The 20027-nt window shown below is 31.7% G+C and overlaps 10 protein-coding genes across 10 annotated transcripts; 6 read left to right on the top strand and 4 right to left on the bottom strand.

Moving 5' to 3' along the window:
• Positions 1 to 401: 401 nt before the first annotated feature.
• FKH2 (forkhead family transcription factor FKH2) lies at positions 402 to 2657 on the top strand (the record flags this gene model as incomplete). Its single annotated transcript, XM_003684845.1, has 1 exon — positions 402 to 2657. One exon carries the CDS (start codon positions 402 to 404, stop codon positions 2655 to 2657), a length of 2256 nt encoding a protein of 751 aa, XP_003684893.1.
• A 374-nt stretch (positions 2658 to 3031) lies between these two features.
• On the top strand, positions 3032 to 3730 carry CSM2 (Csm2p; the record flags this gene model as incomplete). The annotated part of the gene is made up of 1 exon (XM_003684844.1): positions 3032 to 3730. One exon carries the CDS (start codon positions 3032 to 3034, stop codon positions 3728 to 3730), a length of 699 nt encoding a protein of 232 aa, XP_003684892.1.
• Positions 3731 to 5043: 1313 nt separating this feature from the next.
• On the top strand, positions 5044 to 6285 carry TPHA0C03040 (60S ribosomal protein uL13; the record flags this gene model as incomplete). Its single annotated transcript, XM_003684843.1, has 2 exons — positions 5044 to 5077; positions 5717 to 6285. The coding sequence occupies 2 exons, from the start codon at positions 5044 to 5046 to the stop codon at positions 6283 to 6285; spliced, it is 603 nt and encodes a 200-aa protein (XP_003684891.1).
• Positions 6286 to 6667: 382 nt separating this feature from the next.
• TOM7 (Tom7p) lies at positions 6668 to 6850 on the bottom strand (the record flags this gene model as incomplete). The annotated part of the gene is made up of 1 exon (XM_003684842.1): positions 6668 to 6850. The coding sequence occupies one exon, from the start codon at positions 6848 to 6850 to the stop codon at positions 6668 to 6670; it is 183 nt and encodes a 60-aa protein (XP_003684890.1).
• A 504-nt stretch (positions 6851 to 7354) lies between these two features.
• On the bottom strand, positions 7355 to 8281 carry RNH201 (ribonuclease H2 catalytic subunit RNH201; the record flags this gene model as incomplete). Its single annotated transcript, XM_003684841.1, has 1 exon — positions 7355 to 8281. One exon carries the CDS (start codon positions 8279 to 8281, stop codon positions 7355 to 7357), a length of 927 nt encoding a protein of 308 aa, XP_003684889.1.
• Positions 8282 to 8609: 328 nt separating this feature from the next.
• Positions 8610 to 10289, bottom strand: MSK1 (lysine--tRNA ligase MSK1; the record flags this gene model as incomplete). Its single annotated transcript, XM_003684840.1, has 1 exon — positions 8610 to 10289. The coding sequence occupies one exon, from the start codon at positions 10287 to 10289 to the stop codon at positions 8610 to 8612; it is 1680 nt and encodes a 559-aa protein (XP_003684888.1).
• A 996-nt stretch (positions 10290 to 11285) lies between these two features.
• Positions 11286 to 11759, top strand: TPHA0C03000 (uncharacterized protein; the record flags this gene model as incomplete). The annotated part of the gene is made up of 1 exon (XM_003684839.1): positions 11286 to 11759. The coding sequence occupies one exon, from the start codon at positions 11286 to 11288 to the stop codon at positions 11757 to 11759; it is 474 nt and encodes a 157-aa protein (XP_003684887.1).
• A 1197-nt stretch (positions 11760 to 12956) lies between these two features.
• TPHA0C02990 (uncharacterized protein) lies at positions 12957 to 14165 on the top strand (the record flags this gene model as incomplete). The annotated part of the gene is made up of 1 exon (XM_003684838.1): positions 12957 to 14165. The coding sequence occupies one exon, from the start codon at positions 12957 to 12959 to the stop codon at positions 14163 to 14165; it is 1209 nt and encodes a 402-aa protein (XP_003684886.1).
• A 251-nt stretch (positions 14166 to 14416) lies between these two features.
• Positions 14417 to 16081, bottom strand: APJ1 (Apj1p; the record flags this gene model as incomplete). The annotated part of the gene is made up of 1 exon (XM_003684837.1): positions 14417 to 16081. The coding sequence occupies one exon, from the start codon at positions 16079 to 16081 to the stop codon at positions 14417 to 14419; it is 1665 nt and encodes a 554-aa protein (XP_003684885.1).
• Positions 16082 to 16596: 515 nt separating this feature from the next.
• Positions 16597 to 19443, top strand: TMA108 (Tma108p; the record flags this gene model as incomplete). The annotated part of the gene is made up of 1 exon (XM_003684836.1): positions 16597 to 19443. One exon carries the CDS (start codon positions 16597 to 16599, stop codon positions 19441 to 19443), a length of 2847 nt encoding a protein of 948 aa, XP_003684884.1.
• Between the last annotated feature and the right edge of the window lie 584 nt (positions 19444 to 20027).

Below are 20027 nucleotides of genomic sequence, written 5' to 3'. Positions count from 1 at the left end.
AATTATTAACGTTGATATCTTTCCATAATTGTCAATAAATGCATTTCTCTATTTATTTTGTTAAATTAATTAAGGTTGTATTTTTGTTACACATATTCAATGGATCAAACTTAACCTTATTTTTCTATATACCGTAAAAATACAAGTCAGCTAAATTTTTCGTATCCGATTTTCTCGATGAGTGTTTTTTTGTAGAGAATGAAATAATAAACAAACAATATTTAAAAATACATATATTTACAATCACGATTATAAACTGATAAAGTGTATAGCAGATCAAAAAAAAAGTATTACAAATATAAAAGATAAAAAGAGTGAACCTTACCATCTTCATACACTATAATCGATCACATTTTGTATTACTGAATGTTTATGTTTAAATTACATTTATAATAGCGACAATGAGTAATACTGAAGTACCCGAATATAATGTGGTGGACTTCAATAATTATAGTCCAGCTCAACAAGCACGATTTATACAAGCGATGATATCAACATTTATGGAACCTGAACATCCAACTGGTATATCCAAAACGAATTTTAATGAAGATAATGTGGATTCTCAGATAAGAGCATATGCAAAAATTTCAGGTAGAAATTGGACCTATTACGTGAAAGACCTAGAAGTCGTGTTTGGTAGAAACACGAATCCGCCAACTGGCACTAAAACCATAGATATAAAAAATGATGTTAATATTGATCTAGGCCCCTCAAAAGTAGTTTCTAGAAAGCATGCGGTCCTACGTTTTAACATGCAGTCTGGTCATTGGGAGATATACGTATTAGGTCGGAATGGTGCTAAAGTTGATTTTGAGAAAGTTAATGGGAAAGCAGCACCCTATGAGTTAAAATCTGGGTCAATACTAGAAATTGGTGGCAACCAAATGATATTCATTCTTCCTGAAGAAACTCCATCTATATCTAAAGAATGTATTAAGCCTTTTATTCCTCAAATCATAAATAAATTTAGCGATCTTTCTCAATTAGACTATGGAAACGAAATTAATTCGATGATTATAGATTTGATCAAAATGAACAGCAATGAAAGTGATAACGGAACTAAGCAGTCAAATGCGAGACCATCAGAATCTGATGTAGAAAACACGAATAAAAAGGTAATGATTCAACCTAATGAAAAAGTTAGAACATTTAAAATGTATGGGAGTAATAATAGTAAGTTAGGACAAAATAAAAACAATAATACATTTGCATTTAACAATCCTTCAGGAACGGTATTGTTTACCCCACATATGGGAGGATCATCAAAATCTTCCAACTCTGTAATCCAAGGCACATATTGGTCTCAAAATTCAAATTCATCTGCTCCATCAATAATTGCAACTGAATTCCCTCAATCATTGGATTTTGGCTCAGACTTATCAAATGAAGAAAATAAGAACATCAAGCCACCATATTCTTATGCTACTATGATTGCTCAAGGCATACTTTCAACACCTGAGGGTGTTATATCCTTATCTGATATTTATAAATACATTTCTGATAATTACGCCTATTATCGTTTTTCTAAGACTGGTTGGCAAAATTCCATTCGTCATAACTTATCTTTGAATAAGGCCTTCGAGAAAGTTGCCAAAAAAAGTAGTGAATCTGGTAAAGGTATGAATTGGAGAATTACTAAATCATACCAAGATGACTTTATCAAGAAATGGAATTCTGGTAAGATTACAAAATTATTGAGGAGAGGTTCATCAGTTTCAAGACAACTTCAATTACACATGTCTAAATACAACTGTTTACCTACAGAAAAATCTCCAGAGAAGGAAAAAGCATTATCGATACCATTAGCAGCACCAACTGTATCACAATCACCAACAGCAACGACAAAGAATACTACTAGTAAGATCTCTAAGATAAAAGAAACCACGGCGAACGAAAAATTAACCACCACCGCCAACTCTAATCCATTAAATACCGACAACTCTATGCCTTTACTACGTAAAGCATCTTATGAACCTGAATCATATCAACAATCAGTAAACGAACATTTAACGAAAGAAAATCAATTGAATGGCAATCCGGATAAACAGGGTGCAATTATTTATGATATTAATACAAGCCAAACTCCTAAGTCTATCAAACCATCTATCGGCAGTTCTTCGTTAAAAATGTTACCATTTCCATTTGCTTTACCTAGTATGTCACCTTCCAATGATCTTTTTTTCCGTTCACCAACAAAATCTTTCCATGTAACAGCAATGGAGACTTATACTCCTGAAAGAGGTGGCTCTAATTTAAATAGATCACCGAAATTATCAATACCGCAATTATCTACTAATTTTGGTAACAAGAATATAAATGATTCAACGAAGAAAACAGATTTCCATAAGAATCAGTTAACCACCAATGATGCTGCTTCTATCCAACCCCCAGATATCAATAGATCACACAATATAGTAAGTTCCCCAAACGTATGGAATCTAATGCATTTCACTTCGGTCACTAATACCCCAGCAATCGATGGTGATAAAAATATAAGGCTTAATGTTAACGCTGAATGTAACAAAGATAATGATGGTCTCCCTGATCTAAATTCTTCTCCCCTAAAACGTCAAAGTAATAGGAGATCGAATAATTCGACCGATAACAACCCCACTTTAATGTTAGATACAGAGAGTGCAAAAATCACTACTGAGTAATATTTATCATTAAATGCACTTAATATTTTTAGTTGATATTTTTTTAAATATAATAAGTATGACATAGAAATATGAATCAGTGTGTATGTATTGCTAGAATCTAGTGAAATTTATGTCCATAGTGGCGTCAGTTTTATTAAATATAATATATCTAAGGTATCAATTATTAAGCATCGGGAAAACCGCGTCTTGAAAATAAGAGGAGCAATGACCATAGAGAATCGAATGATGTAATTATTTATAACAATATATATAATATGATCTGTCTAAAATCCAATTACTATAATGACGTTTAAGAAATTTAATTAGTAAAGTTTCTATACTTAGTCCTTATTCTACTGATAGAGCGTCAAAAAGATAACCATCGTTTGGTGATGAATGCGAATTTTGATAATTTAAACTTATTAACGGCCTGGGTACCAGATTCTACTACAGCTGTTACTGAGTTTATAACCAAGGCTCTACTCAACAGTGCTGAATCAAGTGCCCCTGATATTTTTTTAAAGTTGTATTTTATTGATGCAACAAATTCATTTCCAATTAGTCAATTCCAAGAGACTATACCTATTTGCGATGAGAATAATCATATATATGAAAACATAAGAATAACAACATGTCTTGACCTTAATGAACTATTAATAAATATAAATAAAATGACTCAATTGATTGCAATCAACAGATTTAAAAAACAACAAAAGAGTGATAATTCTGCAAAACAATCAATTAAAGATCAACAAGGCATCTGTAGATCTGGAATATTAGTTTTCATTAATGGTATTGAGATTATGTTTCGAAACTCGCAAATAAAGAGTTCGAACGAGAAAAGCCATTATTTGTTACGTGAAGCAATGCTGAAGCTTAGAGTCATGGCTAATCAATACACACCATCGGAAGAAGAAACATCACTAAAAACAGTACTACAATTTCCAGTAACTGAAGTATTTGCAAGCACTAGCAAAGACTTGTCCCAGAATAAGAAAAATGGTAAGAGAATGAAAAATAAACAACACATTAAAGGTAATACAGTGGGGGAATATATATGCAAGTTTTATGTTGACCAGATAGTATCATAATTTCTAAATGTTTTAATCATGCCCAGCCATAAACATGTAATAATTAATCATAATAAGCCTTTAATTGCTCTGATGAGAAAATGCATTGATCATTTTTGAATTTTATATTTCAATATATTATTTCAAGTGACTGCTTGTAAAAACACCCATACCACCAACCATTATCAAATTTTCTTCGGAAAACAACACAAATTGCTGAAAAATTAGAAAATCTTCGAAAATGCCCATCTCATCGTCAATTTGACTTTTGACATCAACGCTTTTTCCCACCGCCTAGCGCAAGGATGGGTTCAATTTTTTGCCTTCAGAACTTGGAACAAGGTGTTCTTGGCACCAGCTTACGATTGCTAGTAAGAGAAATCCACAAGCATTGATATTGATTAGGCAGAAGATAAAAGTTCACGCGCGCTGGACTTCCCCCGCTGCCCATCTAGAAATTGATAACACTTAAACTGATATCCACTAATTCTATTTAAGAACTATACATTTCACTGTGATACACTACTACTCATTTACTAACTGGAAGTGCATACTAAACATCATTCATTAGTGCTGCTTACTAACTTTTCAATGTAGCACAACATCTCAGGCGGCAATCTTTATTAGTTATTATTGATATTATTATTCAGTGGTGCTACCTTCATCAAATGGAGAAATAGTATATGTAACGAGTGCTACCGTATTATTCCAGTTAAGCTTTACTAGGTATTGTACATTTTACAATGATTCTGTACGCATAATTGTACAAAGACGTACTTGAACAGAGTACAATTTGTTCATATCTCAAACTCTACATATGTATTATTATTTTTTTGTAATATTGAATGGAATTCTTCTTAAACGCTGAGTCTACTCATCGTATTTCCTCTTATGCGGTACGGAAACTGGCTATCTTACTACCAATCTTTCAGCTTTCTCTGTCACTGTCTTTTTACAAAAATTACCCATACTAAATATCACCAGTTCATCTCTTTTGTGAAAATATATCCATCTTTAATTTTTTTTTTCGAATCTTTGACAAATTTCAATTTTTTGTATGTGCTATTATTTAGATCTTTTCTATGGTCATTATGTTACGCTGCAAATTCTTTGGTAAACTTCTAATGTTTAATAGTGATAGTTTGTTTCATTTTAAATATAGAAGATTCATTATCTTGTTTATCATTGTGCGACCTAATGGAACCTTGTTCTTACTGATTTATTTGTTTTTAGCTATCGATATATTAATTGTGCTATTTAAAATTAGATTTTATCTTTATTTAAACCTTATCCTTACTTGAGAAAGTTCAACAAGAATCAACATATCAATAGAAATGTCTTCTTTCGAACCAGTTGTTGTTATTGATGGTATGTAAAATAATATAGTGATCTGAGATATTATCTAACGAAGTGTATTAGTGTAAAAGGTAGCGAAAAAAAATGAATTGAATATAATGATGTTAATATGTAATAAGAATGCATGGCTGACATTTCACAGAATATTATAATATATGAAAAAACTCTTAAATTCCATCCTATCCAATTGTGAACTAAGAAATGTAAAAAAGATATGTTATAACACATATGCAAGGATAATTGAACAAATTTAGCATGATACTATTATTATAATGGAACTTTATTGGCAAACATGTGTAACATTACAGACCTTAATTTTTAGAATCTAGACGTTTAACAATTCAAGACATTCAATCAACTTACTGTTATGAATATAGTTTATTCGTCAAAGATGTAGCAATGTCATTGGTTTCAATGTACGCATGACATGTTATATTATGATCGAGTTATCGATATTGAACAGTGTTCAACTTTTGATTTTCAAATAAAGTACAATTATTAACAATTTTCAAAAATTAAAATAATAATACCAATTGAAATTCCTTTATATTATATGTGTACACTCACTTCAGATAAATATTGAGTGAATCAATGATTATTGAATAATTTACTAACCAATCATATATCCGTGTGATATCCTTTTATAAACAGGTAAGGCCCATTTAGTCGGTCGTTTAGCTTCCACTGTCGCTAAACAATTATTAAACGGTCAAAAGATCGTTGTTGTTAGAGCTGAAGCTTTAAACATCTCTGGTGAATTCTTCAGAAACAAGTTAAAGTACCACGACTACTTAAGAAAAGCTACTGCTTTCAACAAGACCCGTGGTCCATTCCATTTCAGAGCCCCATCTAGAATTTTCTACAAGGCTGTCAGAGGTATGGTCTCTCATAAAACTGCTCGTGGTAAGGCTGCTATGGAACGTTTAAAGGTATTTGAAGGTATCCCACCTCCATATGACAAGAAGAAGAGAGTTGTTGTTCCACAAGCTTTGAGAGTTTTAAGATTAAAGCCAGGTAGAAAATACACTACTTTATCTAAGTTATCTTCCGCTGTTGGTTGGAAATACGAAGATGTTGTTGCCAAGTTAGAAGAAAAGAGAAAGGTCAGATCTGCTGAGTTCTACGCCAAGAAGAAGGCTTTCAACAAGAAGGCTGCTGCTGCCACAGCTGCTTCCGCTGAATCTGAAGCTGCTAAACAATTAGCTACTTTCGGTTACTAATTTACTTGATATATTTAACTGTTAAATAAAATTTACCTTCTTTATATATCAACCCAAATAATAAACAAAAACAAGAAATCTTATTCAAATATAATTTAATTACGATTTTGAAAACAGACATACATATATTTCAAAAGAACAATTAAAGGTTATTAAATTTATTAGTTATTCATTATCAACTATAAACAATTATATACAATGATTTTCCATTAGTGATGTAAAATATTATCATTCTTGTTATTTATATACATGTTCTTTTTTTATCTGATCATATAGTAGGTCAATTCCTAAAATGTTTTCATTATCCAAGCAATGGGTAAAGTTTGGGATGCCCATGAGAAAAAGTTCAGCAATATTTGATTCTCCCAAAATTGTAAGCTTCTTAAATACTTGGTAATGGCGATAACAAATTAAACAAATTTGGTTTATTAGCTGTGTTGGCCCAACCTAGATATAGAATAAATGGAATCCAACCATAATGAGCAGCAGAATTGGTTAAAGTCCAGACTTTAGCAATACGTTCTTTAGATTCGTCGCTCAAAATGAAAGATGGTAGGGAAAACATTTATTAAAGATTTAATTTATTTTTAGGAATATCCTATTTCACTGTGATAGTGATGCACTTTAACCAAAAACATACAAAATTTAATATTCCCATTTTAAATACTATTCAATTTAAGAATTAGTTTTATACTATCATACTCAATAGTTACTTATTGTTTTATTATTATTTTCAGTTTTCTATCAAATCATTAATGAATCTATTCCTAGAAAGTTAACCGCCGGGTAACACAATATAATTCTTGATAGCCATTTCTGTCTGGTCAGTTTTTCTGGATGTGACAGATATTTGTCAATGACAGTATACCATTAAGACAGTTTGAAGATGTTACTACTTTATTGCTAAATTCGTCTTGAAATGTGCTTCATTAGATTAAGGACGTTAAGTATGTAAATTTATAATATCTGTATGCTTTAAGTTCTCAGTATCCCAGAACTTATTATATTCTTGAAAAAGATATATGGTGTCTATTCAAAGTAAGAAGGGTGCCTGAAATAGTTTTAGTTTTTAATTATACCAATTATCCAAGGTAATTATATCATTAGCAGTGGCTGGTGTCCATTGTTGTGACATATTCTTCTTTGAAACAATATAATCTTCCTCCCATTCGATTGGAATGCTCCCCACTTTATACTTGTCTTCAACTAATAATGTTTTACACGTTTGCCAAGAGAAACGCACCATACTGTTTGGCCAACCAAATAGTGGCCTTTGATTGTCACGTAACCAGGCAACTGTATTTGGGTCTGATGGATAACCAGAACCAGTCTTTTCATCTGATGATCTCTTTAATTTTTCAATCAATATATCTCTACTGACTTTTGCGACAACACTAGCAACACTAACTACACAATATAATGAGTCTGCTTTTTTGGCAACTGTAAATTTGATTGACGGAAATCTTTCTTCTAATTTCTTTTGATAACTATTTGGTGGACCAACTGTGTCGACGTAAACATGATCGAGAACAACACCTCTCTGCACAACCCCTTCAATAAGAGCCATTGTAACATCATGCGCTTGTTCATTTAAATTATAATTTTTAGATGGAGGAAATCTTAACATACCACTAGAAATGTCTACAGGAGTGATTGCTGTAGTGGCATAACCAACTCCATCTATTTCAACTTGGTCACTGCCTTCTGTTATAGGTTCATACATTTTGGCAAATAATTTACGGCGTACCACATCTGTTAATTTTTTTGAATCATCAAATTCATAATTTGGAATTAATACTTCATCTTGATATCTCTGTGTACAATAACTAATACCATACACCATCGGACCCATTACAGGACCACGACCTGCTTCATCAACACCAAGTATTACCTTGATATCACTACCATTAGCTATTTCATCTGGTACCTTAGAATAGTAAGTTTTTGTGTGTATGGAATCTAATGAAGCCTCAACTGTTGGCGGTAGTATTGACATATTTTTAATTATTTTGTTTTAACCTTCTTTCGGATATCGACGTTGTTAATTCGAAGAGTTTTGGTAAGAATACCTCTTATGAAGTATTATTATAAACTTTTATTTATTTTTAAGTAAATTACACGATGAGTGGAAAATATTATATTGACGCGTTTAATTTAGAGATGCGCTATATTTAGAGATGCGATGAATTATCTACTTCCAAAGGGTTCCTGAGCAAAGTTAAAAGGTAGGTATCAGCCAAGAAAACACAATATAATTCTATAAATCCTCATTTAGTATTATTTACTGCAATAAAATATAGGTATGTACATGTATTGGTAATCATTTATTGTCTATTTACATCACTTAGAGTACCAAAGGACAAAACTTCTTCAATACGAGTTTTATGGAGTAACAACATACATAATCTGTCTATACCCAAACCGAGGCCGCCAATTGGTGGCATTCCCCATTTCATAGATTCAATATAATTATTATCAATAGGAAGAGCTTCTTCATCACCATAACAGTCACTAGAGTTCTTCTGTTGTAGAAATTTTTGTTCTTGCAATTGCGGGCAATTTTCCTCTTCATATGCATTTATGAATTCTGTACCATTAATAAATAATTCAAACCTTTTTGATACATTTCCTTTCATTGCATCTGTTTTAGATAATGGGGACATCACTGTTGGATGATTACATATTAATGTTGGTAATAAATTATTACAATACTTTTTTTCAATGAAATGGGAACATAATTTGTTTAATATTTGTTGGGGAGAAAGTTTATTTTGAGACACACCTTGAAATAACTCTGCTTTAACATGTTCTGGTAAGCAATCTAATATTGCTGTTGGATCATTTAGATCGATTTCATTAAAATTGATCTCATTATTGAATTCCTTTGTTAGGGTTGGTAAAAAATCAATTCGATTAAATCTCCAATCATTTTCACTTAGAGTATTATATAACGAATCAACTATCTCTTTACATCTCACACTTTCTTTAACGATCTCTGACTCGTGTAAACTTGTTATGATATATTTAAACAATTGTTCTGCCTGTTTTATTAAATCCTCCATAGATGCATACGATTGATAAAATTCTAATGTTGTAAATTCAGGATTATGTGTTTGGTCAATACCTTCATTTCTAAACACTTTACCTATCTCATAGACTCTATCAATACCTCCCACCACTAATCTTTTCAACCATAGTTCTGGAGCGATCCTTAATTGTAGTAATTTTTCTTTACCATTCTCTATACTACTAGATAGTTTTGTTACGAACGGTTTAGCGATTGCTCCATTACTCTGTCTAGATAGGATCGGTGTTTCAACTTCCACGAAATCTCTTTCATCTAGAAATTTTCTTATTTGTTTATTTATGAAACTTCTTAATATAATTGTCGAAATACCATTTACTTGATAATCAATGACCCTATTATTTTTAATTTTATTATGATCGTTCAACTTTGGAGGTAGTGGTAATTGTGCAGGCGATATTATAATTGGTAATCTATTACATTTTAATGATAATGTCTTAAACTTTGATTGTGACAAACCTGGGAAACCAAAACTCTGTATATAGTCACCATTTTTCAAAAAATGTAGTACTTCATAAAATTCTTGTTCATTATTAATATTTTGAATATTATTATAGTTTACTATTAGTTGTAATTGTTTATTATAATTATTTATTAAATCGATAAAACATATTTTTTTACCTGAGAATCTAATTTTTTTAATCCTTCCATATATCGATAATTTCACCTCTGAATTATCATTATCTAAATTTGAATAAGTTTCATTAAATTTTTTAATTGAGATCTTTTGATATGCATCGACTGAGTTATCATTATCCAATCTTGAAATCGATGGGTAATATTTATGTAAATTTTTTAAAATAATCTCATTTCTTTTGGTGAATTCCAGATTGCTTGCATCCAATATAATTTTTTTACTTTTCAATGAATAAAATCTTGTCAAAGTAGCCATTCTATTGATTGAAGATAGTTTCAACATTTCAACTACAATAACTATGTCCCTTATTTTAGTATCATGAATCTATGCGGAAGCGGTTAAGAAAAAACACTGATAGTAATTCAAGGAGGATTATATATATCTATGCATATACGTGTAATAAATGTGAAATAGTGCAGATCTGGTTATCGTATAAGCAACTTATGATACATTAATATAAATGGAAATATATAAAGTGATTAATTGTAAGATTGTTAATATCTCTTACTATTCGATATTTTTTATATCATGGGGAAAATATTACAATAGAGACTCGAACCCTAGAATCCCGAATATAACCCTCTCCTGAAACTTGGTGTTACTTTAGTTTTTCGTTCACCTACAAATAGGTTTTTTCGAGTAGCATTAACGAGATTACAGACATGGTAGCGTCACATAATGGTTTGCTTTTGAAATGGAAAATAAAACTAAAAGCTGGGTGTTTCATGCCAGTATCCTGTGACATAATATAACAAATTCTACAATGAACAAGCCTTCTAACATACACATACATATCTATATGTGCAGTTCAAAGTAACCACATAATCGCGACTAATTTGTGGTGTAGTGAGGTTAGTAAGATATAATATGCTTGTTCTTAGACTAGAGAAAAGAAAGCTAAAGATAAAGGTGTAGGATCTCGTTGACCACGGGCTACCCGGATATACATTGCCAATAGTTGTTGCAATAATACAAATTGGTTTATGTTCAATCATAAGCGCACCTCCAACATTTCCAAATACAAACAAGAAACAAGCCCATAACGAGTATAACCCCGAGTAATATTTTTCAATTTATTCTGCGCAAAGACCTACCTCTAGTAAAGAGATAGTCTCAAGCAGACAAGAGAGAGAGAGTGTGTGTATGGTTGAACTCGCCTCTTCCCATTTCATCAATCTATTTTTCCGGTGGGAACACTCTATGTTTTTCAAAAGAATCAACGTAAACATCCGTCCGTGACCACGCTCATGTTTTCGGAAGAATAAAATAAGTTGTTCCATGTACGCGGTATTATCTGGTTTATATTTACATATTTATATTGGAAGATCTTTCCACCGCATCTCACTCCTGCAAAGAAAAGTAGTTCCGTTTGCAATAGTTTATTTTGTTGTACGTAGTTCCAGAAGGATAAATACAAATTTGCCGTTATTCTTCTTTCTTTTTTCGTTGTCGCTACTTTGCTCTTGCTGCAACAATGAATCACGTAGATTATTACCCACCTACTTCACTCTGACTATCGTGCGAGAGGCATATATTATTGAAAATTATTGGAAGCCTCGTTTTCTTTTTTTGGTTGTTGATTTTGAGCAGTTCCAGGTAAATAATACCGTACAAAACGCCCACGTTTACAGATATTTCTCGAACGCACGACAGTTTTTTTCCCTTGACCCCCTTTCCTCAATCTTTTTCTTCTTACTAATTTGCTCTGCGCAACGCCGAGGGCTCCTATGTGCAGTCTTAATTCACGCATAACATCCTTATCGGCAAACAATGCACGGATCACTGAAGGGATGAATTTCGTGTGGAAACGTGGCACAACACTACTTTACACATGTTCCACAGCATTTTATCTTATCATCTCACACATGCTTGTAGGAAATGTACGTGCGCACAGTACACTGACAGTTGGTCACACTCGTAAGAGGAGCTTTACTCTATTAGCAAATATGCAGAATGCTCTAGAAAGATCACCGAGAGAGAACGTATCTATCCATTCAGTCAACTCTTCTTATCAAACACTCTGAGGCAAAACAAATAAATCTCTCACTCCATATATGCTGAACCGGATAAAATTAAATAAAAAGACGCTTAGCCGCCGGTTTCCTCTCTCTTCCTCGCGTAAGTTTTTCTTGTTCTTACCTCCTGTGGTCAATTAGTAGTATTGTTTCTTTATATGCTAAGTAAAGATCGTTATACTTAAGCTATTTCATATATGTATAGATGTCTATCGATCTAGAGATACAAGTTATCTTAACATATACAGATATTAGCGTTAGTGTAGTCAAGTCAATTTATGATGTTCTTATGGAAGAATATCCCATGAATAAACGAGTGGCTTGTTCTCTCTCTTTCGCTCACACACACAGTTGGAAGCAACCATTTCTCGACTTCACATCTATAGGTAATAATTGTAAGAAGAGTATACTTTAGTTTCATCTTTTGGTAAAGTGTATATAGTTTTATAACCTCCAGATAGCATCTCTCTAGCGAGAAATATTGTGTGTGTGTATTATTTTGTGCACATATCACTCTTCATCGTAGAAGACTGTATTCATCTCATGTTGGCCTGAGTGAATGTGTGTAGTCGAGCGTCACCTCACTTGGCAGTAAAGTTTATACATTCTTCTGTACTCTTGTTGTTTGCTTTGAAATAGTAAAACTTTATTTAGCGCTACAAAGTTACCACATTAATTCTTCAAACTTATTAGACAGTTTTGATTGCCAAGCTTCTCATATAGAACAATTCTTACTATTATATATATATATATATATATATAAAGCAACACACTGTATTAATAATTACGACTCTAATACACACTTCCACTACCTTATATTATTATTTAACCCATTTGTTAAATAAATCGATATCAGTACACAGTAATATTTTAAGCGTAATATTAAATTATACCAAATTTTATACTTACCATTCAATACATAGAAACATTCGCTATGGAGGTAGAATTAGGGTTATCAAAGCAACAAAGTATGGAACAACCTATTGCTGTTCATAATGTTAATAATTCAATGATCTTCGAAAGACATGTGGAAGAACAAGTTCATATTTTAAATTCCAATAGCCCAATTGTTCATAGAAGTAGTAGTGCTTTAAATTTACCAAATGCTGATGAAAATGATGAAGCTATTTCATTTACAGATTCAAATTTATTACGAAGTAGACAGAATAGTTTTGCATCGATAAATGCAAGAAAATATAGTAACGGTAATTTAAGTTTATTAAGAGTTCCTTCGAATTATAGTACGTCATCTGTATCATCGACAGTGACAAATTCAAATACAAATAATATATCTTCGACACCACATCATCATAGACATTTAGAAAATTTTGTGCCCCCAATGTTAGACGCTGGTTGTTCGATGGTAAATGATGCAAAGACAAACCTAAATGACATTGATATGTTAGTCCCAGAAAGACCCTCTTCTACACTAGGGTTGGAACTGGCTCTAGGTAGATCTAGATCTTACTCTTCTAACAATATTTTCCAAACTTCAAATTCAAATTCAATGGAACAATCATTTATGGAACAAAATATCCCATCAAAGCATAATAATAACTCAGATAATAGAGAAAACGTCCAAAATCCATTGTCAAGATCTTATTCATACAACTTATCATCAAATAGAGATAGCAGAACTTCTATTCCATCTTTACAAACACGTTCAGAAACTTCGGAAGCTAGTCTCAATTCTTCGAATTTATCAAATAACCTAAGGTCTCCTTTAGGATCACCTGAAACTGGTAGTAGAGTCTTGAGCTGTTATTCGTATGCAGATGTTTTACTGGATGAAATAACGGATAATACAAATAAGTCCCTACAAAGTCATCCATCACAGGTACAATTACAAAGAAACTTGTCTACTCCTTTCATTGTGAGAAGAGATTCAAATTCGAGTCTCAACAAGAGAATTCTGACAAACACATCACGTTCTCCAACTAATTCAGCCAATCCATCCAGTTCTTTCATAGGTTTAAATCAAATTAGGTCACCAAGAAGTAATATCACTAATGCAAATATTAATATGAATAATCCATTGATCAATACAAATAATTTAAGGCAATTTAGTTCGAAGTTTCAAATTGGTGAAGATGATAATATTTCAGATTATGATGGATTGGTAAAATTTTCAGATGGAATTTAAATTGGGGAATAAAGAGGAACATCTAACTATTACAAGTTATAAAATAGAAAATAAGTAAAATTAAATCCATAAAATATTTAATTTTATATAAAATAACATTTAATTCATTTAAACATTTTGTCCAATATTCCCAACACAATCCTTAAAGTTGAAATATTCATATATCTAGCTTTCAGAAGATATATACTTTTCAGGGACCTAAAAATGCAACTTCTAACATATACACCCCCACATGCCGAGAAATATCATCATTACTCTGTCTTTGGTCGTTTATTATTTTCATTGAACTCTGAAGAAGGGTTCTTCTTACCAAGCACATCGTCCAAATTCGAGTATTCTGTAGCAAAATTATTAAAAACATGTTCTTCATATTCTACCAAGTCTTCTAAATCAACTTTATTATCTGCTTCTTCCTCTGTAATTTGGTTTTGAATATATTTATCATTATTCAAGATATTCTGTAGCTCAATAACAGTATCAGTTTCCAGCATATCTGGGTATACAATTTCAAAATGAATTACAAGATTACCTTTCAATGTTGGTTTATTTGCCTGAATATCATTTGAATGACCAACAGATAAATCGATTTTTGGCATTCCTAAGTTCTCTACTGTCTTTATGGCGCCGTTTTTGATAAGTTCGCCAGGGATAATATTAATTTTTATTAGATGTTCACTTGGATGATTTTTAATGTATATACTACCCCCACACAATGATGTTAAAAGGTTGATTTTGTAATTGGCATACAACAAGTCTGCACCCTGCACTACTTTAAAGGTTGGATCAGGGAGTAAATTAATTGTCAGTATTATATCTCCAGGTATTACTCTTTCTTTCCCCAAGTTTGTGGATATGACCTCATCAGCTTCTCCAGTTAATATTATCAATTGACCGTCAGTCATACCCGGTGTAATTTCTACTTCAAATATTTTTTTTTCGTTCAAGAAGCCTTCTCCTTGGCATTCATTACATATATCTTGTGCATCAGCAAAGGTACCATTTCCTCCACACCCATCGCATGTTTGTGTAAATGTTTGTGTCATTGGACCAAATTTCTTAGTCTGCGTTAATGATCCCCTACCGTTACATTTGCTACAGGATTTAATATTCAAACTACCAAAACCTTTACATTTTAAACAGCACCTTGTTCTTTCTAGTCGAAGTTTTGACCTTTTTCCTGAATATAAATTAGATAATGTGCATTTTAAAGTATGTTTTATATCTGGTCCTCTTTTCAAATTCTTATCATCTGAAATACATTTGTTTAAACTATTAATATTTGAGTTAAAGAAAGCATCTCCGGTTGGTCTGTTGCTGAAGGAAGTGAATCCATTATCCATGTTATTATTATTATTGGTTTTACTAACATTCTCTTTATTGTTAGTGTTGAAGGCTCCTTGGCTAGGAAATTGATTAAATTTTTGGGCGGACTTATTAGTATTATCAAAAAATTGGGAGAATAAGTCTCCTGCTGAGAAACTGCCCATATTTATATTGCCAAAGCCTCCCAAGTTTCCAAACCCATTCATACCCATGTTCATCCCCATGTTCATTCCCATGTTCATTCCCATTCCCATGGAATCATGAAAAAATGGATCAGCATCAAAGATATTGACTACTCTATTCCCCCGCTGTTGCTGAAGGTTTTGTTTCTTTTGTTCCTGTTTAGCTATAATAGTCTCAATTTCAAGTGGATCTACGGTACCATATTTATCGTACATTTGTCTTTTATCTTTATTGGACAACACCACGTAAGCCTCACTTATTTTTTGAAACATTTGTTTTGATTCTTCCGAGAGATTGTTCTTATCAGGATGATATTTTAAGGCTAATGTCCTATATGCCTTTTTAATAACAGACTCATCAGAGTCATATCGAACTTGTAATATATCATATAATTGTGTAGATGCAACCATGTGTAGATGTTAGAATAAAGCTTAATTGTGTAACGAAAAATGATAGTAAAAAGAAAACTATTGTCTTACTTATAATATTCACAGCGCAATTAGTTATACTAATTTTGACTTGCCAGGTATCAATATAACTATTTTCCTAGTTAGAGAAATTAATTTTCTATTATTAAGGTCTATTCGAATTGATGATAGGTGCTTTTTTGATCCTTTTATTTTTAGTAATATTGAAACTTGAACAACTCATCGTAGTTTCTTATTCTTTCATTTTTCTTCCTTTAACTTTTTCTAATTTAACGTCACTGATAGTTACTGTATCAATTGATACATACTAATTTGAAAATTAATAACCACTATCAAACAGAAATAGTCATATACAATAATTAAGTATCGATTGTCGATCGGAGGTTGATTTCTTAAGATATAAAGTATATACCACTACATTGATTAGTATAGATACTTAAATTTTTCTATTGATAAGTGAGTCAATTATACAAAAGAACCACACAGATTATCCAACAATGTCTGTTCAAGCAATAACTAATGGCATGAGCTTACTTACTCTTGATAATCCAGTTTTACCATCTCATTATGAGATTAAATTGAATTTAGAGCCAAATAGTGTTACTGCTAAAAGTTCAATTAAAATTACTATGAGTAAAAATGATAAGATGGTGGCTTCGGCAAAAGAAGATTTAAAGCAATTTAGATTACATTCAAAAGATTTAAAAATTGCAAATGCTTTTATTGTAGATGAAGACAGTAACAAGAAATTACTTTTAAAATGGAAAGAAGATGTAAATACAAATTTATTAACCTTAAATAGTGAAGAGGCAATCCCCTTTAAAGATAATCATTTTTTCCTCCATATTGAGTATGATGCCACTGTCAAAATTATCAAGACTCATGAGGATAAGACCTATGGTATATTTAAGACGAATTTTATGAAACAATCAAGTGAATCATCAATTGCTGATAATGTTATTATTTCTACCCATTGCCAACCTTCATATGCAAAAACTATTTTTCCATGTGTCGACGAGCCATCTATTAAAACTTCATTCCAATTAACTTTGGAAACTCCAAGTCAATTCAAGACTATTTCTAATACTGGAATTAAATCTGAAGAGAAATTAAAATCTGGAAGAACAGTGACGACTTTCAAAACAACACCATTAATGAGTACTTCTGTGTTTGGTTTTGCTGCTGGTGATTTTGATTTTATCAAGTCTGAAGTTGAAATGCCTATTTCAAAGAAAAAAATTCCATTATGTGTTTATGCTCCAGATAATATCGATTTCACAGTATTTACCCTAGATACTATACAGAAATATTTACCATTACTAGAAAATTATTTCAATAAGGAGTATCCTTTAGATAAATTGGATTTTGTTTTATTACCATTTCTATCTGATATGGCTATGGAAAACTTCGGTATGGTTTCCATTTTAATGAACCATTTAACTTTACCACCCCAGGCCTTAGCGAATGATAATATTAGAGAACAATGTCAACAATTAATTGTTCACGAACTTGTTCATCAGTGGTTTGGTAATTTTATCACTTATGAATCTTGGGAATACCTATGGTTTAATGAATCATTTGCAACTTGGTTGGCTAGTGTCTTATTGACAGAAACTGGCGATTCGCCAAGCTACTGGACCTCGAACGCATATTTGCAGCAGCACATGTATATAACAATGGAAAATGAAATCAGCAATCCTTCCATCTTAAGTATCATCGAACAATCAAAACGTTCGATGAATTCTGAAATTATCGAGACTAGTGATGTCTTTAATGCCCATTCTTATGCAAAGGGTATTGCAATTTTAAGATCGTTACAATTGACCATTGGTGATGAGTTATTGAAAAAAGGTATCCAAACGTTTATCAATGATGAAAAAAATCATACGCACTCCATAAAGCCAATGGATATGTGGACACAAGTGGGTTCAACTTTGAAGTCCGCCAATATTGCAAATTATTTTGCTTCTTGGAGTAGATTACAAGGTGTACCAATTGTTCATGTTGAGGTTGAGACTGATGGCAATAATGAAATTTCTTATAAGTTAACTCAACATAGATATTATCATGGTGAGCAAGACGAAATTGAGGATATTCCTTATCACATCCCATTATTTATCTTAAATGAAGATGGAAGTGAAGACAGAAACAACGTCTTATTTACTGACAGAACTTTGATCATTAATGGCAAGAAAGACTTAGTTTTATTAAACCATAATGGTCAAGGTTACTACAAGGTTTCCTATGAAAGTGAAACTCTGTATGACAGTATTTGTAAGCAATTACTTGCTAATAAATTGAATGGTGTTGATTTATTTACTATTATGAAAGACATCAAGTCATTCATTGGTGATGAAAAATATCAAAAGCCAATTCATTTTGATGGACTATTTAAAATATTAAGGACATTATGCAGTCCTGAGATCCAACTTGACGAAACTAGTGTGTATTGGTACGGGTTAAATGTTGGTTTAGATATCATACAAAAGATAGATCGTTACGAAAGAACGTTCAAGAATGTATCGATGGATAAAATTTCACAGACGTTAACTTCTGAAATATTTATTCCATTCATGAATAAGATCGATTGGCCAAAAGACTTTTCAAAGATAAAAGAAAATGTCTCAACTGAACAATTAGAATGTATGTCACAAATAATGTTTTTAAATAGACAACATGGGACAATTATTAAGAAATGTGACACCTATTTCCAAAAGATGTTAAATGGACCTAAGCAATGCATTCCAATTGAGTTAGTGAATAGTATTTTGACAGTTTATTGTAGTAATATGACCTCATTAAAACAATGGAAGAAGTTAATTAATGTGATGGATGAAACAAGTGAAAGTAATAAAGAAATTCTTCAACATTTAATTGAGAATTCCGATAATCTAAACAAATATGAGATTAACTTCCAATTCATTAAGAATTCAATCCTTGAAAATATTGGATTCACCAGCAAAGAAGAATTAATGGAGCGTAATTTAAGATATATTAACGAACATATTGGTAGTATGAACATTGAATATATTTTAATTGGTATTAATTATAATAGCAACGGTGGTGATGGAGATGCAAACGAGAAGAATATTAAATCAATTGAAGAATGGTATCTCACAAACCTTCCAAATTGGATCAAGATAGGCATGAAATTAAAGAATACAATTAAAAACATTTCATTAATTGTATTCCAAATAGTGAACAACAAGAAATCGTTTGTTGACAAACTGACCAGATTTAAAGGCAATTCACTAGGAATTGATTTCATCAGCTATTATTCTTTAGCTACAGCTGAGATAAACTCACAGAAATTGATCATTGAAGACTTAAATAAAGTATTGTAAGTATATATATACTATCTGATATAATTATACAGATTACTAATCACGTGTACATACATACGAGCGCACTTCGTTTGAAAGGATACGCTGCACACACCATATTACATTAACATCAAAACTAAGCCATTTTCAATCTACCTACAACAAATGCATTTCATCCACAAAAATTCAAAAGGCTTATACTGTACCATCACGAAACGGTCATTTGTATAGACGAAATACCTTTTTACTCTCTCACTATCGTCAAACGAATCAAAAACAAATCAAATCAAATCAAAAAAAAATATTCAGCACAACTACACACTCTTACCATAGTGCTCTGACTATTGATAGCTAATGGTTAATCGTTGGTGGTTGGTCGTTGGTGTATCTCAATTTGGTGAAATTGAAATTTCTTAAATCGTTGTCTCTGTCTCTTACTTAGTTTCTCAGCAAATTGATATTATAAACTTTGTGTTTTCGTTGTCATTTCGCAATTTCGTACTGTTGTTACTTTCTTGTTTTCGTACTTTTTTTTTTGCTTTATGCGGTGATGTTTCAATAATACCATGGTACAAATCTGTGTTGTAACGATATTCCAGTTAATA

This window comes from Tetrapisispora phaffii, chromosome 3 (genome assembly GCF_000236905.1).
Source record: "Tetrapisispora phaffii CBS 4417 chromosome 3, complete genome".
Taxonomy (NCBI): Eukaryota; Fungi; Ascomycota; class Saccharomycetes; order Saccharomycetales; family Saccharomycetaceae; genus Tetrapisispora; species Tetrapisispora phaffii.
The sequence above is the reverse complement of the archived record's forward strand: the minus strand, read 5'-3'. Positions and strand labels throughout refer to the sequence as shown.